The sequence below is a fragment of the Labrus bergylta genome, chromosome 4 (genome assembly GCF_963930695.1).
Source record: "Labrus bergylta chromosome 4, fLabBer1.1, whole genome shotgun sequence".
NCBI lineage: Eukaryota > Metazoa > Chordata > Actinopteri > Labriformes > Labridae > Labrus > Labrus bergylta.
This window is the reverse complement of record NC_089198.1, coordinates 13,406,862-13,434,819: the sequence shown is the minus strand read 5'-3', so window position 1 is coordinate 13,434,819 and position 27,958 is coordinate 13,406,862. Positions and strand designations below refer to the sequence as shown.

The following is a 27,958-nucleotide window of genomic DNA, read 5'->3' as shown; positions in this document are numbered from 1 at the left end:
CTATGCAGTCATCTGCTGTCATTTTGACACAATTATATAACTCTTGCATGAATGGACATAACCACCTTAGTGTCAAAAAAAGCAAACCTCCTGAGTGCTTCTGCTGGGTTTGACTCACAATAACACACAGAAACTTGCTCTCACTGTAGATTGCTGTTATTCATTTCACAGATACACTCAGATCATAAAACAAGAATAGTAACTCATCGCCGTCATCTTTGCACCATAGTACACAATGGACCAGCTCTACATTGTACAATACATCCATCCTCCTAGCTTCAGTAACTAATATGCCACCGTTCCCCTCCCCCCCTCTAATCCCACCCTTCCCATAGAGTGAAAACAATAACAGTACATCCACACACAGGACCCCCCGTTTAGTTCACAGACCCGCCTGGACGTGGAACACATGACCAGACGAGAGCAGGGGATTGTGGGATCTGGATCCAGGGCTCTGCATCAAACATGTCCAGTTTCATGTAGCGCTAGAGGACCAGCATTGAGGTTTTAGATAAGAAAAGGGAGTCTGTACAGCAGGGGTCCCGTTTTGGTCATGGCTGGGAATGTGATGGGAAAGAAAAGCTTCAGAGGAAGAGGAGGAGGGATGACAAATCGTGAAGTAAGAAAGCTCAGCTTGTTGCCATTTTGTCAGAGGTTAGAGAGGAGGATCGAGGAGATGAAATGAACACGATTGCGATGTTGAGAAATAAAACAGATGGGTGCAAAGCTGCTCCTTTCATTGAAAAAAAAATCCTATATAAAATTAATGAATAAAAGTAACAACAAAAACAGTCATCCATAATTTGATACATAACATGGTAAAAATAAATGAGGAATAACATGATTCATTTTTTGAGACAGGGACTCAGTTTGATGTGTTCAGAGAGCGAGGTTCAGTCAATCCTCGGAGCTTGACGAGGAGTCAGAGTCTTTCTGTGCCAGGATGACATCGTCCAATAGCGCCTCTTGATCTGAGCTGTCATAGTCACCTTGGGAGAGGCTGTCGCCACCCTCCATTTTAACGTCAAAGTCTGGGCTGGTGAGGAAGTGATGGGAGGCCTCCAGGTCCTCCTCGTCCATCATGTAGGCTCCGTCTGAGACCAGAGTCTCCTCTTCCACTCCGTCCAGGTTGGGGTCCTCGGACGTGGGTTCTGGAGTGTGGTGGTGGTGGTGGTGATGGTGATGCCGGCGTCGGCTCTTCTTGGGGACCTCTGAGTGTTCGGTCAGCAGTCTGTGGAAGAAGGTCTCAGGCAGGAAGCCCTGTGAGAAACAGAGACATCAGTTACATTAGAAAGTCTACACTGTATCATAAAACAGGATGCTTTGAGGAGACTTTCCCTTTCCCTCATGCAGAGATAACTACTGTTACAAAGTCTTAACGAGTCAGATGTGTTACAGACATGCAAAACATGATACATGTAACAGTGTTTACAAAAAAACAGGACAAGAGGGAATCATATTCAATAAAAAGTTACATTTCTAAACAACACAGGTTTTGTGTACGTACAGAGTTTCTAACAGCGTCAGACCACTCGGGTGCTACAGCGTTATCAGCATTCTCCTCCAGATATTCTCTCAGGTCTTGCAACATCGGACAGAAAGCATTTCCAACCTGTAAAGAGGAGAAACATTTAGATTTGTATTTGTCAACAAGCGAAAACACACAGCTAAGGTTGTCAAATTGTCAACGCTCTGATACTCTTCAAAACCACGTCTTTTGAAATGATAGAGTCTCTGTCTTTTAATGATTGATAGCATGAAAAAGTACCAAAGCATAAAAATAACTACGGATCTTCAGTCATATTTAACAAAAATCTGCCGTGAGCTAGAGGGAGAGCAGCAGTCGTCGGTTCAAATTCACAGGTTGGCAAATACTGACGCTTCTTCAGTTCGTAAGTGTTAAATGCCTTGGCAACGTTTATTGGTGTCATTTTGACGATGTGTTGGAGTTTGCCAGTAATCTTTGGTAATCAAAAAAGAAATGACCAAATACTGGGAGGCTAGGACTTACATAATTGTGGCTATGGTGTTGATTATTTACTCCTACGTATCAAAGTTTAAAATTCTGGCGTCATGACAACCTCACACACAGACAAATTAAATCAGTTGAATGATAGCGGGCCTGTTGGTCTCACCTTCTTTCCTGTCCTCATGTTGATGACTTTGACCTTCTCACTGCCTGTCAGAGCTTTATCTGCCCTCCTTCTCCTCTTCCTCTTGCTCCTGTTCACAAGAAGCTGAAGAAAAAAAAATTCATGATGCACTGAATCAGAAAATATATAGTTTAGAGATTTTATTTCATAATCAATTTAAGACCTGCGACCTGTACTAGTTCAACATAACCAGGATATAACTTCAACATCTGGCTTCACCAACCCTAACTTAAAGGTCACATATTATGCAAAATACACTTTACCATGTTTAACTCTAATACGTGTTCCTAGCCTGTCAAAAATAATAATGAGAAAAGTCCATCCTCTCTGTCTTTCTCCTGCTCCACTTTTCAGAAAATGTGTGCTCAAACAGGCCGTTTGGAGAATTACCCTGTGACATCACAAAGGGCAGTAACCCCTCCCCCCGGTAGGTGACACTCCCACAGTTAGGTGTGTTCTGCCATCTCACCGTAAACAATCAGGCATGGTGCAAGTAAGCACAAGCTACCCAAACCCTTCTAGAGAGGGGGTGTGGTCAGACACAGCTCATTTACATATTTAAAGCTACAGACACAGAAACAGCCTGTTCTGAGCAGGGCTGAAATAGAGGGGTTCATAGACATGATCAAATACAGGATCAGAGTGGATTTAGAACAAGAAACGTTACAGACATGTTTTGGGGAGCCCTGAGACTTATTTAAACTGGTTGAAAAGGAGGATAATATGTGACCTTTAAGCAATACACTCAAGAGAGTTGACAACCAGAGTTGTGTAATTGTTTAGTCCCCTTAGGATCCCTAATCTCACTATGAGGGTGCTGATATGAAAGGGGTGTTTGCAGTATATTACCGAACACTGAAAAGTTAGGTTAAGTTAAGGCTGATATTATTAATTTTACCTCCATCATGTCTCCCTCCACCTCATAATCTGGGTTCTCCTTTAACCAGGTGGGAGGGTCCCTACGCCGAGGAGTACGCTCCAGTGGATCATTTAGTGGGTCAGAAAACTTAAAAAAAATAAAATAAAAATAAAAAGTTATCAAACTAAGCTCCACGCAGTTGTGTGTTTTTTTTGCATTTCACTGACTCTTCCTGAAATAATGAGGAACTCAAAAATGGAATACCTCTTGGTCTTTGCGCTTCTTGCGTCCGCTGCTCTCTCCTCCTGAGCCGTTGGGCATCATAGCATGCTTAGAGAAGGTCAGCTTCAGCCCTTCCTCCTGAAAGCGTAAAGACAGAGAAGTCTCAAATATTGTCATGACCTAAATATATATCATAGCTGAAGCCTGTTCTATTTTGATTTTAATCACTGAATGACATCTATTTTGACCAACTTTGCACATAAGTCTCAAAGATGATCACCTTGAGAAGCTTCACAGTGAACTCTCCATCATCTCCTTCGGCCCCCGGGCCACCAGGCGTGCCGCTGGGTTTACGCATGACCCTTGTGTAGGCCATCTCTTCTAATGTTAGCTCTGATGTTGGGTTGAGCTGGGCCTCGGACACATAGCGTCGCCCCGTGGGCCACTGTCCACTCACCACCAGCACACACAAGCTGTCCAGGCGGTTGATCAACACGCGGTCCTAAGAAAAACAAAAATGATGCCACTTTCATTGACAAGAAAGATGTAGAAAAATGTCAACAGAAATTTGACTCAGGTTTACACATACATCGAGTAACCTGTAAATGATTTACCTTAGGCCAATCCACCCTGAGGGGATCTGGAGGAGGAACACCGTCCTGAGATGTGGTTATTGACAGTAAACTGTTCTCTTCGTCCCCATCACACAGCTTTATGCCTGCTGAAAAAAAAAAAAGTGGTTAATAACTAAATTGTTGTTTTTATTCTGGTAGCATTTAAAACATTCTTCAGTGTAATAAAACTCGCCTCCTTCTGTCTCCTCCTCACTCTCTCCACTGTCATCGCTGCTGCCCGATCGGTCAGATGAAGATGATCCTGAATCAGAATCAGAGTCAGAATCCGAGCCCCCCTCTCCTTTCCTTCTTCCTTCTGATTTTCCGACCCTTATCTTGCTCCTCTTCAGGCTCCAGCCCTGCCCCGCTGCTTTGCTGTGATGGTGACTCAAAGGTGTACTCTGCAAGTCAGCACTGATCTGACCTCCGAGCAGCAGAGCCTCTTCTTCACCTCGCTCCTCCTTCACACCTGCCACGTCCTCCTCAGTCTTCAGCTGGCCGAGGGGTGTGACGGGCAGTGCCTGAGGCGGAGGTGGAGGTGGAGGCGGAGGGGGCAGGGATTGTTGGTGTTGTATAAAGTCATCTCGAGCCTGAACGAAGGTGAACTGCGGGTCTGAGAAGATGGAGATCTCGGTACGGCTCACACCGTGCAGGGCTGCACCCAGCATCAGCTGACGGTCGTGGTCCGGTATGTTCCACCAAGTGGGCAGCTCAGAGCTGGTCGGAGCAAGAGGAAGACGCTCCTCCAGGGAAGGGTGGGGCAGGACTCTCTCTCGGAGGCGACGCAGGAGGCTGATACGGTAGAGAGTACGGGACGCACGCTCCTCTGTGATTGGGGCAACAGCCGTGGGGACCTCTGACGGATCTGAAAAGTGATAGAGAAGAGACATTGTAAACTTTAAACTCTATAGAAGAATACACATTTTAGATTTCAATATTTAGAGCATAGAAGCATTGATTTCTAAAATGTCCTGTCCTTCCATTTTAAGAAAAGAGATTCATTCAGAATGTCTGATAACATATACTGCTGGATTGAAAATTGTGATTTTTAACCCACAAGTTACCATCCAACTATTGATTCTAAAGTAGCTCACTGTAGTTGATTGCTTCTGCATGTGTAGCAGGAGTTACCTTCATCCCGGCCTGGGCGCAGGTGGCAAACTCTGCGGCACATGGCAACAAAAGAGCGGAAGTATCTGCTAAGGCTCTCATCAGTTTTTTTGTCCAGACGAGCGAAGGTTCGGAAACGGTTCCAGTCAAACTCGGGGTCAGTGGCCTCTTGAAGACCCAGCTCCTTTTTTATCTTTTCAACACCAAAAGTTGACACCACCCGATAAAAGTCGCATTCCTCCCGTCGTGTCCACCTGGGAGAAACAGACAATAATGATTCATTGTATAAGCTTATAGTCATTTATAACTTAAAGGGGCAAGTCTAAATATAGTGGCATGCTACATAACTTAACTCTGACCTCACAAATTCACCACTTACATTTTACTTGAACATAACCAAATCTTAAATTAAAAGCCAACATCTTACATTATCCTGTAGTTAAAGTAGAAGTTTGTCCAACATGATAAGACACATCATATCCTCCAGGTTATAAATTCAGTGATTCAATGAAATACAGTTGGATGTGATTCACCAAGATCAGCAGAACTATGTCAACAAAGCAGGTGAAAGATGATAGATAGTAGTATAAAGGACTTTACAAGACATACAGCTGTATTGTTTTCTGGTGTTTTATGAGGAGGGAAATGCATGTTTGTTTATTATGTAACCACACTGAATGTATGGATCACCTTTGTTTGTTTTTCAATGCATTTTAAAGAGTTACAGTTATAATACGAGTAAGATTTGAGGGGAAACGTTTATAGACTAGAACAGAAGGAGTGACAGAATGATCTGACAATCCTTTGATTGCTGCACATAGCACACAATAAATAGAAAACTTCAATCGTATTTTTGCCAGAGCCACTAGAGAATGAGATATTGTAACAGCATGTACCTCTGCTGGCGCTCCTGCCGTGCGATCTCCTTCAGCTTGCTGGCCTGTTCGCACCGCCTGCGCCTGCGGTCCCCCTTTGCCTCTGCCTCCATCTTCAGCTGCTCCTGTCTGTAGCTGCGCTGGAAAGCTGTGATCAGCCGCCGCAGTCGTGCTGTGAGTGACGAGCTGGAGGGCCAATCGCACGAACCGCTCTGACTGGATACATTTTCTATAACCATTGGTCCCACCTTGTCTTCCACGGAGATCTCATCGTCCACGTTCATGGAGTCAGGCTGGAGAGGGAGGCCACACAGACACTCATTCAATAATTAACCTTTTGTTGTTTCCAAATATTCAACCAAGTCTTTGCAAATCAAACATTACCTACACGTTCACTTGAACATCATTATCATCATTACCGCCTTTCCTGGTTTAGTTATGTTTCACCAGCTTGATCTTGTAATGTAAGAAACCACCATGAATAAAATGATCAAAACAGAAAGGAAAAAATGTCTGTTCATACCTCCTCGAAAAGATCTTTGGCGTGTCTTGCTGCAGGCTTGAACTCTGGGTCTTCTGAGTATTTATCAAAGTCAGCACTAAACAACAAACAACAAAATTAGTCTTTAATCTGTAAACATTTTAATTCAAGGTACAGGAAACGTTAAGACATTTAACACAAGAGAAAAGGTATGCAAGGTTATAATGACCAGTTGACTCTGAAGTCTGCTGTAAATGTACAAGAAGTTTGGATTGGCTCTTAAAGCCAGGATCACTCACTCGTCTCCCAGCTCTGCATCACCAGTGTGCTGCTCTGCATCGATGGCCTTGTCGTCAGGCCGACCAGCTCTCTCCAAGAAGCAGAGGCATGGATCAGCACGCATAGTGGTGTACATCTCATAACCTGGTGGAAAAGATGTAATGCACAATTTAATGTGTGGTCAATGACGAGTTACAGCACCAGGGCCACCCGAGCAGCTTTAAACATTTAAATGGAAAACAAAAACAACGAAGAGATTAAGAAGATGATTATGAGGAAAACAGAGTCATGAAGCACAAACCGGGAAAACATGGCCTCCCTGGCTTCATGACCAGCTACTGCAAAGGTCACCAGAACGTCACGTTTGGTAGCATGAGCATTAGGTGTCAGCTTCAGGTCCTTTGAACTGAACGTCATTTAAAAACAGCATGTTGAGCTTTAGAGAAGCGCAAACATGAATCATCATACACAGTTGGACATTTAGAAAGAAAGCAAAATATGCATTTCAGTCTAAAGATGTGTTCAAGTTGGGTTTTTCCCCCACTCAAGACAGGTATTTACTTTGACTTTACAGAAACAAAACCTACCATGTTTGAAGACGCCGGCGAGCAGTGAGCGGTCAGCCTCTCCATCCCACCATCCTGCAGGAAACTCCTGCTGCTCCATCTCAGGCATCCAGATGTCAAGATCCCTGAATAACAAAATAAAAGTAAGTCATTATGTGTTCAGGTTTATCACAGAGACTTTTAGTAATTATATTGTTGATTGTTTGAATTCAGCTTAATGTATGATGGTCAATCTTAGATACCTGATGTCAGCCCCTTTCAGGACAGATTCTGAATGTTCACCGATAACTTCCTGTTTCAGGTAGTAGAGCATACGCACCCTAAGCAACACCCTGAAGATGGAGAGGAGAAGTTTTAGTGTTTTCGACGTGGAGGACTAAACTTTTACTGATACACATACACAATACAAACACAGCATGCTGAATTCACTGACTTGTTGCACTGGTGTTTGAGGTGCTTGCGGTAGCTGTCGTCCAGGAGCAGCGTGTCAGGGTTGTATTTACGGATCCACTCCACCTTCTGAACATCAAACGTGCTCTGGGCCTTTACCCTCTTACCCTTCCTGCCTCTTGGAACGGGGATAGAGAGACCTAGACAGAGAGAATAATTATACAGTCAAGAAACATTCAAATGACATAATTCAACTTCTAAAATAAACATTGCCCCTCCTCTAAAAACACAAATGTATCAACCCTCTCAGTTTGAGCAAACTTTCAAACATTCAATGCGTGTGTCAGTGTGCAGCTCCTACCAGAGTGGTTGAGTAGTGTTTGGGGTTGACGTCCGTTCTCGGGCGGTGTGATGAGCTCCCAGATGAAACTCTTGATGTTTTCATCTCCTCGGTAGTGGAGCAGACAAAAGACCAGGATGACACGACAGATCGTCTCGACGTCACGTTCGCTCAGTCGACGTTTACATCTGGCATGGGACAAGATGTCTCTCCAGCGACCCCAACTAAAGAGGAAATAAAATAGGCATTAGAGTGAGGATACATTGACGATTAGACTTTAAGAAAATAAGTGTTCGCAAAGTCTGTATACCCGTATACAAGCAGGTGTTTCTCCACCCGGAAACAGTCAGTGCGTCCGTAACCGCCTCCACTGTGACGGTCGGCACGTCGGGAGGCTCGAGACTGTCTGGAATTTGCGGGTGGATACTCTTCATCGCTGTCGAGGTCAGACAGGTCACCACCTTCACCTCGCAGACTCGAGTACTGACGGGTCTGTTTGCGCACTCTGGGAGTGTCGATGACGAGGGTGTTCTGTCGGGGGCAGAAATGACCTTTAGTCCAATATTTATTTTTATTTCATGTTCATTCGTATCAGAACAAGTATGGAGCAATCAACCGTTGCCACAAACTGCAGCCTTTAAAGCCTGAGCTACTCTGCAATGTCCGTCCCTAGATGGGCCTTTAAAATAAATCAAACTCAACAATAGATACAAAAAAAAAAAAACAGAACCAAACAAGCTCAACAAGAAACATACAGAACAGTACAGGAAACAGACTATCATACGACGAAACAAAGTAAAACAGGAACAGCAGCATTACACATGAGCACAAGACTGAGTCCTCTCTAAGAACTGTTTCAGTTTAAAACGCCTCCAGTCTGGTTCCTGTTTGAGCTCTGCAGGTGAAGCTTTCCACATATTGATCCCCTGAACAGAAGAGGCTGGTTTTACAGTTTCCATTAGAAGCTCCACGTGTTACATAATACCAATCTAAGAGAAGCCCGATGATTTAAACATTTATAAATGAGTGTAAGAGAAGCTAATTTAATAAAATCATCAAAACTTTACATTTAATTAAAAAAAAAAAAAAAAAAAGACAACATATTTCCAAGCCTGAAAAAAGCATCACTTCCCCTCTGAGACTGTAAAGAAGAATACAAAGAGATAATACAGAGGCCTCAAAAGTCATCTCTCACACATGACTAGCTCCTATATAAACAAAGTTGAGTTGAACATGCGCTGCACGTTTTGAATGATCGTCATAAATTCCTGCGCTTACCTTTCGATTAATGGTGTCCATGTCTATGTCGGCTTTCTTCGCCCACTTCTGCCAGAATTCAGGATCATCGAGGGCGATGTCGTTGCGGTTCTCAGAGGCCACAAAGCTGGCCTTGGAGAATGTAGATCCTTTGCCCTCGCTCTCGATGGTGATGGTGGTGGCTCTCCGCTGAAGGATCTGGTCGATGTCCTCCTCACAGAAGCGGCTGCCTTCGTCATTTTCATCCATGATGGCGGCATAGGCTCCTTTCCTCAGCAGGTCCTCGATCTCCTTCTTTGAGAACTGCTGGATCTGTTTAAGGTGAAACAACAACACAACATATTAACACAGACAAAACAGGATTTAGTCAACAAAAAGTGTCAAATAAAACTGATCAAAATATTCAATGAGCTGCCATTTTGAGATCCTTACCCCGTTGGCGCCTTCCTTGTCTTTGTTGCCACTCATGCTCTGCAGGACGGCGCGGTCCAGGCCAAGCTTTAAACTCGCTTTGTCCAACATCTCCCTCTCGTAGGAGTTCCTCGTGATCAGACGGTAGACCTTGACCGCCTTTGACTGGCCGATACGATGACAACGTGCTTGGGCCTGGGAGAAAAACATTGAAATGTGTTCATTCATATTCAGCTGCTGGCTCAATCCGTTTATTGGAAAGAATTGTAATAAAGAAGTATATGGTAAGATGCTACTGTAATGTCTGTTGTGATTTCAACGGGACATCAGAACAACAGTCTGGTACCTGCAGGTCGTTTTGAGGGTTCCAGTCAGAGTCAAATATCACACAGGTGTCGGCAGCAGTGAGGTTAATACCCAGGCCACCAGCACGGGTACACAGCAGGAAGACAAAGCGGTCTGAGTCGGGTTTGCTGAAGCGATCGATGGCAGCCTGTCGTAAGTTCCCACGCACTCTGCCATCAATACGCTCATAAAGGTATCTGTGAAAACCAGTCAAATACCATGAGAACATCATGAATCATCTAATTCTCTGTACTAACACTGCTTTTTTTTTTTTTTAAATCACGAGTTGTGATAGAAACTGTCTGGCCCTCTCACCTCTTGTTAATGAGGTAGTCCTCCAAAATGTCTAAGCAGCGCACCATCTGGGAGAAGATGAGCACTTTGTGACCGCCAGCTTTGAGGCGAGGCAGCAGTTTGTCCAGCAGCACCAGTTTGCCGGCCGACCGAATGAGAGCCTGCAAATGGAAGTCAGCAGCCATCGGGTCGTACACCTCCCGCAACTCCGCCACAATCTTCTCCTCCGCGCCTGGAACAGACAGAGAACAAAGTTCAATGGTGCTATGAGGATGATGCTAGCTTTCTCAGGGGGAGAAATGTCGTAAGGATGGCACATTTGCTGATCAAACTTGTAACCAATAATTAGGCAAATATTTCACAGTCTACTTTAATGCATCACTGAAGGAACAGCTACAGATATCAAGTTGTGTGTGTGTGCTCTAAATCCTTCAAAACTAGCTTCAACAAGGGGTCATGACAAGGGAAGGTAATAGAATTGAGCAAAGAGGCATTAAGCGGACTCCAGCCCCTTTTTAAGCTGCAAACAATAATGAGCAGCTTTCAAGCCTCAACAAGTTGAAAATGTCCCTTTAAGACGCTTTAATTCTGTTTAAAAAACAGAGGAAGACCAGTCCCACACTAGTCCTGTCATTACAAAGCCTGCAGCATTTCAGTATTTGCTCACTCACTGATCCACCATTTGTCCACACTCCCACAGATTTGAATGAAACTCATTGTGTATCAAGTTATGTGAGTTTTTAACCATCAATCTAGATATGGTAAATCAAATTGAGCTTGTATATTTCTTTCCTAGCCTTCTGACTACTCAAAGCGCTTTTACACGGCATGTCACACCTACAAATTCACACACTGATGGTAGAGGCTGCTGTGTAGTGAGACCATCAGAAATAACTAATCCCATCCATACACATTCATACGCCACCAACGAAGCAGCAGGAGCAATTTGGGGTGTCTTGCCCAAGGACACATGGGACATGTGGCTGCAGGAGCTGGGGATCGAACCATAGACCTTCCGGTTAAGAAACGACCTATTCCACCAACTGAGCAACAGCCACCTCAGATACCATCATTTACCTTTCATCGATTCTAAAAATCATGACAATCAAAATGAATCATTGATCAGTTTTTTTCAACCATCTTAGCCGGGCATACTGCTAAATAACCAGCGACTGGCAGTCATACTACTGTTGAACACAGTATGCCATGTTACAATAGTAGAAACAATGTGGATGACATTTCAATTGACCCTGAATAACTAAAAAAAAAGAAAGTGTGATACCTTCTAACCAAAGGAAACACCTCGCAACAACTTCAGCGTTTCACAAAAAGTTCACAAAGAGTCCGGCATGTTTCAGGAGCGAGCAAGCCGCCTAGTGCAAAGTGTTCAACCTGCTTTCTCCTCCAACATCAAGCAAAGAGGAAACACTTAAAGTTATTCTTGTTATTACCATTGATGAGGTAGGGGTGGTTGCAGCACTTGCGCAGCTCCATCATAGTGTTGAGCAGGTTGGGCACGTTGTGGTTACTGTTTGCCCCTAAACTGAGGAAGCTGAAGTTCCTCTCCAGGATGGCCCGGTAGTATTTCTTCTGGACATCCGTCAACTCAACCTGAGAGTCATCACAGCGAAAAAACATGATCTCAAAATGTGGTCTCATTCGTGGCATTCAGATCCCCTTTCACAACTCACAGGTTCAATACCAGGTGTTTCTTTTTACACTCACCTCAATGATGGTCTCCTGTTTGGGTGCCAAATTCTTCTCGACATCCTCTTTGAGCCTTCGTAGCATCATGGGTTTCAAGATGGCCTGCAGCTTCTGAACCTGTAAACCCACAAAAAACATTCACATAGCTCAATACAAATGGCTTTACTGTGCCTCTAAAATGTGCAGATATGTAAGATACAGTTCATTGATACTGTATGTGTGTGTCAATGTCAATGTGATAGTGCCAACCTGCTCCTCTGTTTTGAGGTCTCCAAAGTCTCGGAGGAATTCAGTCTCAGAGGGGAACTGAGCAGGCTCCAGGAAATGAAGCAGACTGAAGAGTTCCTCCACAGTGTTCTGGAGAGGAGTGCCAGTCAACAGCACCTTGTGCTCCTGAGAGACCATGAAACACAAATACAATGTGAGGAGATGAGAGCAGAGAGAGGGGAGGCAGTACAGGAGGACAGAAGACATTAAACCAGGTTTTAACAGACAGGGAGGAAGAACCAGGAAAGAAGAAGGGAGAGGATAAGGAACATACCAATACCAGGAAAGGTTCAAATACAGTTCTATAGCTGTCTCTAGCTCATGAATACAATTAGAACAACTCAAATTCTACTCTTAAACAAAGAAACTATAAGAGTCTTTGACCAGCAGACTGGAATGGTTTTATTGAGATATTCAGGTTCAGCTGTGTTCCACTCACCAGATCCAGCATCTTCAAACTGTCCAACAGCTTGCAGTTTCGATTCTTGAGCCGGTGAGCTTCATCAATGATCACACAGCGCCAGGAGATCTCCCTCAGCTCTGGGCAGTCAGATAAGATCATCTCAAAGGTTGTGATGAGGGCGTCAAACTTGTACGCGCCTGGGATCAAGTGCTCCTGTGGACACGACGACAGATTTCATTAAGATACGTTTACACAAGAGAAAAATCAGCTTAGTTAATCAGAAGCATCCAGTATCAATTACTCCACCTTATCGTCCTTGCAGTACATCTCATACTGCTGGATCATCTGTCGGCTGGCCAGGCTGCCGTGGTAGACGATGGCGTTCATGTCGGTCCACGTGGTGAACTCCCTCTCCCAGTTGGTGATGGTGGAGAGCGGAGCAATGACCAGGAAGGGGCCCTGGAGTCCAGCGGAGTAGATCTCTGACAGCAGCGTGATCGACTGAATGGTCTTCCCCAGACCCATCTCATCTGCCAGGATACAGTTCTGCCTAAGAGACCAGAAACAAGAGAAGAATCTGAACTCTGTTCTCAAGGGTATCATGGGTAGTGTTGTCTTTTCCGTCTGTAGTCCAAGTTGTATTGACTACCGGTTACTTGTATTAGTAACGTACCGGCTCCCATCGATGATAACGTGACGATGATTTATCCGTCTCTAAAAACAAATATCTCATACATCTTGACTTAAAGGAAGAATGTGCGACTTTTAGACGTCGCCATTGAGCACTAGCATGAAACCAAAGCAAACTGCTTTTTAGCTACACCTCCGCCATAGTGAAGCCTCCGCTCTCCCCCACACCACCAACTCCCCTCTCCTCGCATTCACACAATGGAGATATACATTTGAATGCACCATAATTAAACACTATTAAGCACAAGCAGCGGACAAAATTGTCCTTTGCTCGAGCTGCAACCACCTTTGTCCTGCATTGTTGTGTTAGCAGGCTAATGTTAGCATGCTTTACTTACATGCTTCACATTCCATATAAATTGACACAGAATGGTCGTGATCTAAAAACACTTTCTTGACATTTAAAAAGGCAGGGAGTATGCTGTTATTCTTCTTTTCTCTAGTTCTTGACTTAAACAGCTTTATACGCAATGGCAACTTTTTTTATTCAGACTCATAGAGCTGAAGTAAGTCAGAATGAAGTCTGTGTGTAACTATCATTTACTGTTGAACTAAGAATCAACAGATGAATGGGTGCTACCCCGTTGGACGTGTTGGACAAAGAAATGACAGCGGTTATGCTGAAGATGTAAACTCTGACTGGAAAAGGATGTCTTGGCTGGAAGTCGTTAAACGCTGACTGCTTATATCTGCTGCCCGTATCTGATAGACGATGGCTGCCGATGGGTTCGGCGATTGGCTGCACATCAATCCTGATTCAAAACTTTAATGACCTGCCATTACAAGCATAAGTACGGGGTGTAGTATGTGCCTGTGCGTGATAATTACCTGTTGTACCAGTTGAAGAGCAGCCAGTTGACTCCTTCCAGTTGATACTCTCGGAGCGTGTTTCCATTCTTGTACTCTCTGGTCTCCTCCAACTTCTTCCACGAAGCAGCAGGCGGCCGTGTCTGAGGAAAGAGAGGAGGAAATGGATGAAATGAAGAGACGCCATGGCAACACAAGAAACACACCTACACTGTTTTTTCATGGGTTACTGATTAACAAGGATATTTTTTACATTTATTTCTACAGGAAAGATTTACAATTTGTAGAGTGTGTGTGAATACAGGGAAACACAGCCTTTTTGTCATTATGATTCATACATTTTCTCTCTCTTAAAAAAGTCTCTTGTGTGGGTTGTTTTGATAAGTATAGATGGGAACAAACTGCCCCCCTGTGAGGGATAACTGGGGATGCTCCTTGCAGCTTATTTCCTTCTAGATTACACAGAAATATAAATTCAGACTAGTCGACGAGCCTAAAGATGAGAAAATACTATAAATCATGTGCCGTCATTGTCACGATGAGCTTTGTTATCTTTTGACTGAACAGCATCACAGCGTCTGCTGGTTGACAATGTCAGAATGGTTTGCGGAGTGAGGCAGACGTTAGCAGTGTTACCAAACATCGGCCAGTGGTTTTATGCCAATTCAGCCTGACGCAGCCTACATACTACTTCATCTAAAGAGAGAGCCTATCAACGGGAGCCACAGCCCTGGCTAGTGGCAGGTGGCTGCATTACAGCACAGAGGTAACATTTAACCGGCATGAGGGCCTACATTCGTTCCAATAATTATTATTAATTTAACCGACCAGTAATTCTGGCAACCAAAGCGAGCTCGATCAACAATTATCATTGAGCAGATTAATCACGCCCCTCTCTAGGGATCACATAGCTGGATTTAAACAGGGGACTTTGCCGTTACACAGTGTGTCCCCCTGGAAATACGTAGATACTGTTTTTGTTTTGGACATACAGCTTGTGTTTTAAAAGTAACACATACAGGTAATTATTAAGATATTTTCTGTCCTATTTCAGTACCTCTTCTCCTCATTGCTGCATCATATTTCCCTCTTCACACAAACATAAAATGTTTTCACCCACGTCTTCTCAGACTATGCATAAAAATGAAATATTGCATGTGAACTGAAAACTGCTCATGACTATCTTCAACGTGACTGCTCACCGTTCTCTTCAGGCGAGGTTGTCGATTTGCGATTTTGCCAAACTCTTCCACCTTGCCCTCATCCACGTCCTCCTTCAGTTCCCAGGTGGCGTCCTCGTAAGGCAGAGAGCACCATTTCACCAAGTAGTAGACAACAGGCTGCAGAAAGAAGAGTGAACGTCAGTATTAAAAAGGAAGAGAGTGTTTCATTACAAAGCTGTTATAAAGTGTCCCGTCTCTCACCTCGCCGTTGTCTTTGTCCACGCTGTGAGAAACGTCCAGGATCCGGTCCACCTCTACATAGTCGGGGTTAAAAGGCTCCTCCTCCTGTAGAGAAGCACAGGGTCAGAGAGAGTAGAGCAATATGTCCAAAGCTTTATGTGAAGCAGCTGATCCACCATCCTTAAAGGAGATAGATGCTTTAGCCTCACCTCCTGGAAGAGGTGCCTCATCTGTGCATGTTTGGTCCTGAACCTCTTGAGCTTCTGATGGATTCTCTTATCTTTCTCCAGCTGCTCCAAACTGGCCCACTCACAGTGTAAGTATGAACTGAGAACAGAGAGGCCGCTTTTACTCATTCGGATTTCTCCAGTGAACAGAAATAGACGGATAGAAAGGAGAACGTTGAAACTTACTAGTTCTTGTATTTGACAAAGAATTCCTCCACAGTTGTGTACTGGCCCAGCGTCACCTTGAAGAGCAGAAGAGGTATTTATGAGTCTTACTAAAGATTTGAGTTCATTCATGATTTTAAATAAAGGAATAGACATACCTCCTTCTTGGTTAACCTCAATGACAGAACTTTGTCTACAATGGCAGCATCTTCCTCACTCGGGTTTTCCTGAAAAGCATAAAAATAGAACACTCAACACCTAAATACATTAAATCCTCTTAATATTTCAATCCAACATTATGCACACGTCACCAAACCCACTGTTTCCCAACAGCATCTAACTCTTTAAGAGAATGTGTTTAATCTTTTTCGACGCTCACCACAAAGAACTGCATGCTGGGCTGCCCGTCGGCATCCAGCTCCAGTTCTTGTTTAAGCTGCGCTGCTGTACTGCCACTGATGGAGGCCACGGCTGCCGCGGTCGTAGTGACGTCTACGTCTTCCTGCTCGTCCTCGTCGTCCGTAATCTTGATGTCCAGGTCTTCTGTGTACTTCTTCCTTTTGACCACGCGATTGGAGCGCCTCTTCTGGGCCGAAGAGAGGGGTAATGAGGCGAGCGTGCCGAGCAGAAAGTTCAAACAGACAAGAGAAAGAAATTAGGTTTCTAAAATATTCACATTTTGTATTCTAAGATAGAGCCACTCAAACACTCTGTACAGTCCGAGCACAACTGGATGTGGGTTTGTCTGAGGTCAGCACACTTTGATCTGCACTTTAACATCAGAAAGTGTTTTACATGCACACTATCAACAATTATTTTAACACGAAGCATTTTCCAAAATGATTAATGTGAATATGCAAACTCTCTCGCAGCTAGGCAACAAAGCTGGACAATGACTCTAATGCTAAATAAACAGCTGAGAGTGGTCTGCAGGGTAAGAATATTACCGTTCACACAACCTTCTTACATTTTGGGCCATTTTTGTCTTTATAAGATAGGTCAGCTGAAGAGAGACAGGAAATGTTGGAAGAGAGCAGGGGATGACATGCAGCAAAGGGCCGAGGTCAGATTCAAACCCATGGCTGCTGCGACGATGGCCAGAGCCCCTGTGCATGGAGCCGCATAACACAACCGCTAGGCCCCATCTGGCACCCACAACCTTCATTTATTATCTTTGTTGAACCAAAAATGTTTTTGACAATGAAAAGTCAGAGTACATGTGGGGCTTAAGTGCTGCAATGCAAACTCATGGCTCATGTGCTGAACTTATTTTCCTGAACACGTTTGTGTCCGTACCGTAATCAGATCTTCCTCCAGTGCAGCGGGTGAGGCAGGGCTCATCTCCCCATCCGAGTGATCGGAGGACGCATTTCTTTTTCTCTTTTTTGCTCCCACTAGAGTGATAGTGCTGCGGGAAGGTGAGGGCAGAGAGATAAGGCACAAATCATGAAGAAGCAGCAAACAGGTCTGTGATTAATTCATTGCCTTTTACAAGCATAAGCACATACATTATCTCTGTGCATTCATCATACCAATAATACAGAAATACATTTAAAATGATTCCTCTTCAGATTTTTTTTTATCACTTACTTGGTCTTGATTTTGCTCTTGCTTTTGTTCCCTGCTACAGGTGTCACTGTTCCTCCAGCCACTCCTGGTGTTCCTCCTGGTGTCTTTGCTTTGCCCTTTTTGTCGGCTCCTCCTGGGGTTTTGGGCGTTGTTGCTCCAGCCACTGGAGTCTTCTTCTTGCTTCCTCCTCCGCTGCTCTTTTTCTTAGCAGAAGACACCACAGTCACAGTGCCCCCTGCCTCTGTCGAGGTCTGTGAGGATGGAAGCTCGTCCTGGTTCAGGACTCGTGGAAGGTTCTTTTCACCGCGAGCTTTGGCTCTGGCTATAGCTTCAGCTACGATACGGTTTGCTTTCTCCTGCTTGCACAGGATCTCCACCCGACGGACAGAGGCGGGCTCCCCGGGGGCTTTGGTGATTCGAATCGCCTGCGATTGAGTGGTGGTTGTAGCGGAGGGGCCTGCAGACGAGTTGATGACCTTCACCACAGAGACTGTGCCGCCGGCTGAGGTTGCTGAACTCGTCTGAGAGGAGGAGGAGGATGTGTCAGTTGGGAAGAAAACTTTTTAACTCAGTCCATACCGCCCCTTTTGCATTTTAAAATATACTATTTATTTTCACATCTGGAGGATTACCTGTGGCTGCAGGAGCATTTTGAGTGGCACTGCGACTCTCTGTCCTCCTTGGCCCTGCGAGATCTGCAACACCTGTGGGCTGCCGGTGTTTCCAGCTCCTGACACCAGCTGGTACTGGGAGAGTTAGAGAAAAGACACGTCAAGCCATGTTCTTCTTTAAAAAGACAAACATTAAACAAAATCTAACAAGCCCATTTCAGCATCTTATCAAGAGTCAGATAATCTGTAGATCTCTGTAGTCTAGAGCTAGGAATATTTGGGTGTCTGACGATTCGATTGAGATTCTATTTTCGATTCAAAACGATTCTGGATTCATGAATCAAAGTCGATTTTTGAATCAGTACATACTTCAGGATCTACTCCAGTCACCTGTGAGACTGGCTGAATGTCTTGTTGCTCAATTTGGCAATCTACTGAGTTAAAGAGCTAGCCTTAGCACTTAGCGGGGAGTGACTGATAAGCCAAACAGAAAATTGATGTTATGAATCTATTTAAAATCTCAGAAGATAAGACTCTCTGTCTTCACATAAATCATTTTTTTTCTCCGCACCTCTACTGTAGGCTAGAACAAATATATTCTGTATGTTACAGTTTACACATGACACATTTGAAACAGTGAGGTTAACCATTTCTATATCCTTCCAAACGGTGCAAAGCTGGGCTAAATACATCCTGGACCAATTTCTGCTCTGAATCCACAGAGATGATACTGAAGTTCACTCTTGGTAATAAGTTAAACAAAGAACAATAAATCCATGACAATACCAAACGGATACACAGCACCTTACCTCAAAGATGCATCCGTTAAATGATGTGATCATTTATCAAACTATATTTGGAGGATATAAAAATATAAAAGAGCCAACAATCACATTGACTCTTCTGTTAGAGATAAAGAACCCTACTGCTGATTTTAAACACAAAACCAATCAGCAGCTGCGCTGAGCTTCACCTACTGAGGTTCACCTGGGGGCATTCTCAGAGCAGTAATATTTCATTACTGGTCAAATGTTATGATACATCATTAGAACTTATTGACTACGGAAGATAGGCGGAGAAGTGGACTAAAAGCAGACAAATGTCGATATTGAAACGCTTGTTGTTATCTATCGATATCAGCAAAGTTTAAGATTTACAACATCCCCTTTTAACTGCATCAATTTTTTAAAAGAACACAACATTATTCACCGAAGAGAAGATCAAAGCTCTGAGTAATTTGTAACAAAAAAAAAACAAGAGTGAAACACACTGCAGGAAAACCCCTTATCTGATTAAATAGATGTTCCTTACCTTAACTCCTCCTTGTTGGTTGGGCTGCTGCTGCACCTGCAGCTGGATTGTGAGGACTTTGGGCTGCCCTCCAGCCTGGCCAGCTCGAGCCTGGGTCAGGGCAGCAAGCTGGCTTCCCTGAAGCACCAGTTTGCCACCAGGTAGCTGACCCAGCACCAGTCTAGTTTGGCCCTGTTGCTGTTGGCCTGCCTGAACCTGATGCACTTGAGTGACCTGTTGCTGACCCGCTGAACCAGCAGTCTGGGAAGGCTGCTGGAGAACTAAAGTGATCCGCTTTGCTTCACCACCCTAGAATCAGATACACAGAATGATACTTATTATGTATCCCCCCCACACAAAAAAAAACAGCCTTAATGAGCAAATACTAAGGGCGCACTCACTCTAGGTCCAGTTTACCCGGATCGTGCTTGAACACGATTGTCCACCCCTCCCTATTACCCCGCTGGCCTTCACTCACACTTCTCCATGCCTGAGCACGGTTACCTCTTTAACATAACATCATAAACCACATACATGGCTTTACATAATTAGGAAGCGTGCTTAGTTTACAAGACAGGCGGACTCAAAAATAAAAAAAATTTAAAGGGACGCTTGGTTAAGTCCACGTCTGCATGGAAAACAACACAGAGAACATGACAGCTAATTTTGAGTCATCTTAGTCAGATACAGCCATAACACTCTGGGATTTCTCCATAATGGAAGGAATGGTTGAGCACGCATCAGAGGACTCATACTAGTCAAATGAACTGGACTACTGGGGTGAAGTGGCTTAGGCACAGAATGGATTTCCTAGTGTGAGTGCACCTTAAAACCATCCAGAGTCACCTACTGAGGTGCAGCTGTCAGGGTTACAACTTGCTCATGCAATATTGGTGATTACCTGTGTTTGGGCCGTCATCGCTGGCTGCAGCTGCACCTGGCCCTGAGTCTGGACCTGGATCTGAGTTGTCTGGGGCTGAACCTGGACTTGAGTCTGGCCTTGTGCAATCTGTGCCTGGGCTGGGATCTGCACCTGAACCTGCTGGCCTTGACCCTGCTGAGGCATGGAGGTCAGCAGCATCTGTTTCACCGGTCCGTTGGGAGACTGTATCAGCCTCTGCACCCCGGCAGCAGACATCTTGACTTGAGCTTGTCCTTGGCTTGCCTGATTTAAGACGGCCCCCCCTTGCAGAATGGACATGCCAGGTTTAAGAGGTGTACCAGACAACACACGGATGACCTTTCCACCAGTTTGGCCTGCAGCTCCCGAAACAGTCTGCAGGACCTGGGCCTGACCTTGGGGACCTTTGAGAATGACGATTTTCCCCCCAGCCTGCTGTGTGATGGCGGCTAGCTGCTGAGGAGTGAGCTGATGGGTTATCTGTGTGAGGTGCGGCGTGGTGGCAGTGGTGGTGGTGACCGAGGGGCTAGAAACAGTCAGTGAGCTTAGGAGGACAGTGCTACTTGGGACCACACTGGGGTTGCTGACAATAGGTATGGTGGTATGGGCCTGGATCTGAGGCACAGTATCAACAGGGATGGTGGCTACAGTGGGAGCTGCTGCTATGGAAACAGTCTGAGCAGTCACCACTGGTACTGGCTGCTGTGTGGGGACGGGGACGGGGACGGGGACAGGGGCAGGGGCAGGGACAGGGGCAGGGATAACAGGAGCTACTGCAGGAGCATTAGGGCCCGTGTTGACTGTGAGCTCGGGTTCAGCCGGTGGGTCTACGTGGCCCAATGCCAGCTTAAGAGCCTCCTCCACAGGGTCCGAGGAGCCCTGAGTGAAGGAGTCGTCCGGTAGGGCATCCAGGTTAAACAGGGGCGTGTCCTCAAAGAGGTCCATGATCGGATCTGCCATCTTGCCCACTCCACACAGGGAGACAGGCGCAGTCTTAGAGGAACTCTGAGATGGAAACTAAACAGTTGCAGTCCAGTTCGTCTCAACTTTTAAATGAAAAGCTGGCAACAGGGGGGGTGGGAAAAAAAAAAAGAAGGATAATACGTCAGTGAAGCACATTCAGATTATTTACACAACTGCTGTACTGCTTGTGATAAAGTTTCGATTAAAACCTGTACAACAACTACAATGCAATGTGACTCAACGTGCCTTTAATGTTCAGTAAAAACATTTTTAAACAAGAGAGCACAGACAATCCAAAACCTTGTCATAAGTGGTAAAAAAAAAACAACAACTTGTTTCTGTCTCTGCTCCACATTTCTACCCAAATAAAACACAACATAATATTAAATCATGAAGAGTTGTGTCTAGATTCATCAACTCATTTGATTAGTTGAGTAAAATAAATAAGTTTAAATGACATACAACCTCAAGTAAACTAATAAAATGTTCCTGAATTATTAAAGAAGAGATTAATATCAAACTCTTGGCAACCCGTGATCAGAAAAGGGTTTCTATGCGACAGAAGAAGGCTACGGAGATGATTTAATGTGAAATAAGGGAGTTTTCATTGAAGTACAAGAAGTTAGACGACCCAGGAGAGACCCTGTGAGGTGGGACGTGCAGGGTACTGATGCTGGAGGGACAGGATGCTTCTCTCTCTGCTCGCTTGTTGCAGTCTTTGCTCTCTAAACCCGTCAGCTAGCATTAGCTCGACCCGCCACAAAGATGTGTCTGTTACTAAAGCCTGTGTGCGAGTCAGGCTGAACAACACGGTAAATTGTATGTTTTTTATCGTTACATTTCTTCTCTGTGATTTACTACCAACCATTCAGTCCACTGGACTCCTTCAATCTCATCAACAAACCGGACCAAACCAAAGCAACGTGCCACAATAACCATCGCCCGTCAACGTTCAGACACAGCTTAGGCCGCAATACTGTTTCGCCTGGTCTGCGCCTGTTTTTCAGCAAAAATACCTGAAAATAACCATCATATTCACTGCCCTAACTCTCACAGTAATAATTTGGGGGTGCTAAATTTACCTTTGCATCGACACACATGGCTTTCTCCGTCTCACAACACTGTACGATTACAGGAAACGGCCAGGGAAGAGCAGGAACTAACATTCTTGCCAGAGAGAGCGTAGAAAGCGTGCCCCTCGGAGGCTCTCGGACGCTGATTGGTCCGTTCCCCCCAGGCCGGCAGCATGCGGCCCTTTTATTGGCTGCTTGAACTGTCGTTCTTGTGAGCGGTCGCTGCTGGGCGGGATGCGAGACGTAGTTAGGTTGAGAAAACAATAAATGCGGCCTAGCTGGGATCGTTTGACTGAATGATCTGGTACATCGCTGTTTTTTTTTTACAGACATAGATGCTCATATTAGGGAGCACACTCGTTTTAACGCTGACTGAAGAAAAGCAGACGGCGTTTAGATGATCTCAAAATAGTATAAAGTGAGCAACAAAAGAGGCCTGTTAGTGAAAGACACTGGCAGTTTTTTCAGGGTTTCATTACATTGTCCACCGCTCAGTTATCACCTTCAACTTATGATACTGACTACATTATTTATCAAATACACATCCTAATCCAGTAGATACATTCAAGGCGAATTTCCGTGATTATTGTTGATCATTATTAAAACCTGAGTTATTAATAAGGGCTCTAGTTTCGATGTCAAGGAGATGCTCGTGTGCTGGCCGCGGGGACGCAGCTCTGTCAGTCTGGGGTTTGGCGCCCTCTATCGACCTTAATGTGAAACATGATTATTATGGGTTTGGGCTCTACTTTCAGACCTTATTTTAAGAATGGACAGATTATCCAGTTATGGGATGCATAGTCAAAAATACGCTCCCGTTTTTTTTTGTTTTTTTTTACTTGTGTCGGTGTGTCAACCTACTCTGTCAGAATTATGTTTAAAAATCATATCATGGAAAAGAAATGAACATTAAATAAAGTAAAAACACTAGGTCTTTTCAAATAGAGGACATTTGTTAAAGACAGAGGCTCAGGGAATTGAGCCTATAAGGTTGCCCATATCAGTTAATACTGTATACTGTACCCCCCCCCCCCCCCCCCCCCCCCCACCGGATTGTTGATGGACGGTCTGCCTCCCCCCACCCCCTTGCTCCCTATCCCTCTTCCTGCATCTTATCCCATCTCTCCCCCTATCCCTTTCCAACCCCGGCACAGTCTAGGCCTGTGAAGGCTGTTTTATCATGAGCCGGGGATCCGGCCGAAGATTTCTGCCTTTTAATAAGGCAGTGCTCATGATGGATAGGCCGGGTCTTTGTATTATAGCAAAAAGTAAGGTCTTTTACCTGCTTTTTGTAAAGTGTCTTGAGATAACACTTGTTATGAGTTGACGCTATACAAAATAAATTGAATTGAATTGAATTGAATTAAACTGAATTGTATTTGAGTTGTGAAATATCCAAAACAAAAAGTACAATTAATAATAATACCACAAATCAAATGAAGAACAAGAAACCAGCATTCTCCTGCTGTCTTGGACTTGATACGAAGCCCCTACCTTACCTTTTTTAACATAATAACTGTTTTTTTCTTCTCAGCTTTAATAGAAGTCTTTTTCAGGGATGACAGTCGGCCTTTATAGCTTTAAAAATATATAAAACAGACATGAAAGGACCTGATTTTTCTATAAAGGAACTTTGAAAAGAACAGCCCACACTTCAGTCTCCCTTCTATTGACATTACCGTTTCTTCAGTTGGTGCATTAATGTGACACAATGAATTAATGTCATGCTTCTCAATTTGCAGGAATTCTCTAGTCTCCTTAAATCATAAAAATGTGATTCTGGTATCAGCCCGAGATAGTGGCCATGAAGCAGAGAAGCGTGAGTGACCGCCTGTGACAGGGCTCCGCACTTTATCCATTGCAGCCCTGCAGAGAGGAACCTGCCTGCTCGCCAGAGCCTCCATCTGTCTGTGGCCCTGCGAGGAGTATCCGCTATCCTCCACACTCACACGCTGCTCCACGCTGCTCTGCTCGGTCCACGCCAACGCCAACTCTGCTGGTGAGAGCTATATTTACAAACAGCTGCCGAGGCACTGAGAATCATGAGAGGAGGGAGGAACACTCATTTACATGAGCAGATTAAACTGTCACAACATATTTCACAATCACCCCAGTGATTTCTGGATTTTAATCTAGGTGTGATTCATAAAATATTTCCTTGGCTCATTATGGAAATGAATATTTGTCACTTAATGTAAAATGCTGAAAAAACAAAGCCAACTTTATATGATTTTATTTCGATATTTTCTCCTCAATATAAATTTCTGTGTAAATAAACATTATTTTTGCGGGAGAAGAACAGGCATATACAGGAGCATCAGTCGTACAACACAATCGAATTAAAGGGAAAGTTTGTTTGCTAGACAGGAGGCCATGTGGAGCGCAGCCGTGTTTCAAACATGTCCGTGAAAAAAATAAAAGCATCTTAGCACAGAAGCCCACATTGCACATGGCTACTTTATATTTTTGTCACAATTAAATTATCTCTTATGGAAACCCGACAAGTATATATTTATACACAGAAACAGAGCAAATGAAATCCACAGATAAATCGTGTTCACTGATCACTTCTCCAACCTTTCTTTTATTTTAGCCTCATATGAGAATTCTGTTGATCTCACTTTGCATAAAACACATCCCTTCATGCATTGTATAAAGAGGCTCGGATTGAAGCTTTGCCTGCTCATTCTCACCTATTCTCTTTCTATCACACCCTCCCCCCCCCCACCCCCACCCCCCCACCCCCACACCTCCAACTTTTCCTCACAAGGGGAAGACAAGGAACCCAGAGAAGGTGGAGTACTTCCAGCCTCCCATCAGGTTCCCTCTCTCCAGTCTCAGGTAGGCTTTGTCCCCCTTCTCCATGATCACCAGGCCGGCGTTAGTGGCTGCTTCTCTGGTCACGTCCTGGTCCCCGGCGAATGCTGAAATCATTGGCCAGCCATTCAGCATCAGACTGACCTGTAAAACAGCAAATCAACCAATAGATCAATCCATTTATATAGCTCCAAAATGTAACAAGTTATCTTTACCAAAAAGCAGGGCATGCTCTTTGATATATTATTTAGAGAGACCAAACATTTATCCACAAATGAGCAAGCACTTAAAGACAGTAAAGTCCCTTTTAATAGGTCGAAAACTGGACCAGGACCAGACTCATTGGGTGACAGCCATCTGCCGGGATCCAAGATGGACAAGGGATGAAAACTTGCAAGTTGACGTAGTTTAAAAAAAAAGGTGTCGTAGTTGAGGTTTAGTACCTGAATAGTTTGTCTGTTGTAAGCCTTTACAACATGGAAGTTGAAGCTGTAGACGCCTCTTCTCGGTGCCAGGAAGACGCTGCTCTCTTGGTCAAAATGGGTTCCCACGTTCACCAAAATCTGCAAGCAATACGGAGGGAGAAGAAGAAAGGCAAGATGATGGGTGATATCCACATAAAGACTATACTGTGTTTAGAAGGTTTGGAAAGAAAACAATCCAAAGATGAGTGGTGATGAACAGTGAGGTTATTGTCAAGAGATAACAAAACATATATGAAAATAGGGTCACTAGTGGTTAAGACTCTCCCTAAATATGATCTTTTTTACATTTCCATTTCCAAAAGAAGACCAAAAGTGGGTGAAGATGCAGCCCTCTCCCAGGTCAGTGTTTACCCCATTATCATTCTTCAGAGCTCTAATGGTATGTGCATCTTATTGGCAGAACACTCTTTATGAAAAACAGATTTAAGAAGCTTTATGGAGAAGACTTTTTAAAAGGTGGAGGAATAAGACGAAACCAAAAAAAATGTATATGAAATGTTTCAAGTAGTCAGTGACAGACAACCATCAGCAGTTCAATACTCACGTTATCAAAGTAGATGATCATGGTGCGGTTGCTCATGTCTGTGGGCTCGTGGTTGGTCTGACGGCTGGCAGAGAAGGCGACCCTGCCCGAGCCGGAGCGGACCGACATGCCTAGAGCGTTACCAGAGGGCTCGGAGGAAGGAGTGGAGTCGCATACGACCAAACATTTCCCCTCCAGGATGATGGGCTCTGTGTCATTCTGGCTCACGGACTCCATCGGCCCCCACATCAGCAGGAGGAGGACGAGGAGGACGGGGAGGTGCGGGAGGAGTAACCTGGGATGCATGTCTGGATCTGGAATACTCTGTTTAATTTCTTAGATTGATTTTACTTTAAAGAAATGTCACTTTGGACAACTTGAGATAAAAGCACACATGCTATGGTGAAGAAAAATTTGAAAATTCTCCAAAGTTTAACTTTCTTTTTGGATAGTTGATGAAGTCCACTCAGGAAACTGAAAAACCAGCTAGATGGGTCTCAATATCGAATGGTACTTGGATAAAACACAGAACTGTGTATTGGATGTAGCTGTCAGTTATCTATTGCTCTTTTTTGACCCTTCAAATCCCAAATCCCCCTGGTGTCCTGTGTGCTGTGACAGCAGGGTCCAGAGTGACAATCACTCCAAAAAGCCCCTCCTGGTATTTTCAAACCGGTACCATCAGCATAAAGCCTGACACGAGGGCCGAAGAGATGAAGCTGGAAGAAAGAAAGGGATGGAGAGAGAAAAGTGCAGAAAAGTGAGTAAAGAGTTTAAAGATAGAGAGAAAGAGGAAAAGATAATTTAAAAAAAAACCATTTTGAGGAGAGGTGAGGAAAAACAAACAGTTGAGGTAAGAGTCTGGAGAGGTGACAGGGAAAAGATGTCGGACCCAGGAGGGAGTGAGAAACAGAGTGGGAGAGGGGGAACAACTCCACTGAGTGACCATCTGTCTTTTACACGTATCCCCTCCTCCCTACCAACGCTGCTCAATACGCATTCCCTCACACAATACACACACAATACACACACAAATGCACATGCGCGCACACACACACACACATTTCACACTTATGCATGCACATACATCCGTTACACAGAAATTATCACTTTTTCCATTTCATCTCTAATTTCTCTGGGTTTGTCGTTTAAATCAAAGAACTGAAAGATGAAATGTGACCTCACATGATGCTCCCGAGTTAAAAACAATAAATCATTTAAAAAAAAAAAAAACATTCATTTATCTTTAACAAAGACGAGTAACAGCCTGTATGAAAAGGTCTTTTTCAGATTTAAGAAAACATATTCCATCACACACTAATACATCTGCTCATAAATAAAAGAAGACATGGCATTATGGGAAACCGATCACTTACTCAGGTCAAAACTAATGTCCTAAAATGACACTACTACCCCTGAGCAGAAAAAGCCTGAATAAAAAAAAAAAGGATGATCACCTGTTTCCCTCTGAGAAGACTTGTATTCCATATCAGGGGAGAACCGCAGATTCCTTCCAGCTGACATTTGGTTGAAACCTCTGTATTATTGCTCCTCTATCACATATTTCAAAGCATGGCAGTCAGTATGATCACCACCGAGCCAGCGTCTGCTCTGATCTATCTATCTCTCTCTCTCTCTCTCTCTCTCTCTCTCTATCTCGCAGCAACACCCTCCTCTCCTCCTGCTTCTTTCTCACCCTCTATGTTACTACCACCCACTCACCTTTACAGTGAAGTAAAGGAAAAACGAAGAGAAGATAATTGGGTTTCTGAGCTGCATCAAAGAGCAAAGCTAATGCGTGAGTGGCAGATGTTTTATTCTCTTATTTTCAAAGTGTCCAATAGATTTAATGAGTCACTCG

The 27,958-nt window shown here is 44.2% G+C and overlaps 2 protein-coding genes across 4 annotated transcripts; both read right to left on the bottom strand.

The window, feature by feature from the left end:
- Window positions 1-138: 138 nt before the first annotated feature.
- On the bottom strand, window positions 139-22,410 carry chd8 (chromodomain helicase DNA binding protein 8). Of its 3 annotated transcripts, none has more exons than XM_020650709.3 (39): window positions 22,282-22,410; window positions 20,237-21,297; window positions 19,357-19,644; window positions 18,067-18,180; window positions 17,456-17,955; window positions 17,162-17,273; window positions 16,245-16,448; window positions 16,024-16,092; window positions 15,887-15,942; window positions 15,683-15,800; window positions 15,495-15,578; window positions 15,273-15,410; window positions 14,092-14,213; window positions 12,880-13,123; window positions 12,610-12,786; window positions 12,153-12,296; window positions 11,922-12,020; window positions 11,648-11,807; window positions 10,218-10,428; window positions 9,904-10,099; window positions 9,579-9,752; window positions 9,168-9,458; window positions 8,200-8,420; window positions 7,911-8,113; window positions 7,593-7,749; window positions 7,402-7,491; window positions 7,181-7,284; window positions 6,614-6,737; window positions 6,357-6,432; window positions 5,855-6,126; window positions 4,980-5,212; window positions 4,042-4,713; window positions 3,849-3,955; window positions 3,515-3,736; window positions 3,277-3,372; window positions 3,052-3,159; window positions 2,136-2,237; window positions 1,508-1,612; window positions 139-1,260 (listed from the first exon to the last, which is right to left on the bottom strand). In XM_020650709.3, the coding sequence occupies exons 2-39, from the start codon at window positions 21,194-21,196 to the stop codon at window positions 898-900; spliced, it is 7,716 nt and encodes a 2,571-aa protein (XP_020506365.3). In that variant the 5' UTR covers window positions 21,197-21,297; window positions 22,282-22,410; the 3' UTR covers window positions 139-897. The 3 variants fall into 3 exon arrangements, with proteins under 3 accessions (XP_020506365.3, XP_065809836.1, XP_065809837.1); XM_065953764.1 differs by having other exon boundaries at window positions 3,849-3,952; XM_065953765.1 differs by lacking the exon at window positions 3,052-3,159.
- A 2,079-nt stretch (window positions 22,411-24,489) lies between these two features.
- On the bottom strand, window positions 24,490-27,745 carry cbln12 (cerebellin 12). Its single transcript, XM_020651510.2, has 4 exons — window positions 27,555-27,745; window positions 26,119-26,816; window positions 25,533-25,652; window positions 24,490-25,233 (listed from the first exon to the last, which is right to left on the bottom strand). The coding sequence occupies exons 2-4, from the start codon at window positions 26,401-26,403 to the stop codon at window positions 25,036-25,038; spliced, it is 603 nt and encodes a 200-aa protein (XP_020507166.1). The 5' UTR covers window positions 26,404-26,816; window positions 27,555-27,745; the 3' UTR covers window positions 24,490-25,035.
- Between the last annotated feature and the right edge of the window lie 213 nt (window positions 27,746-27,958).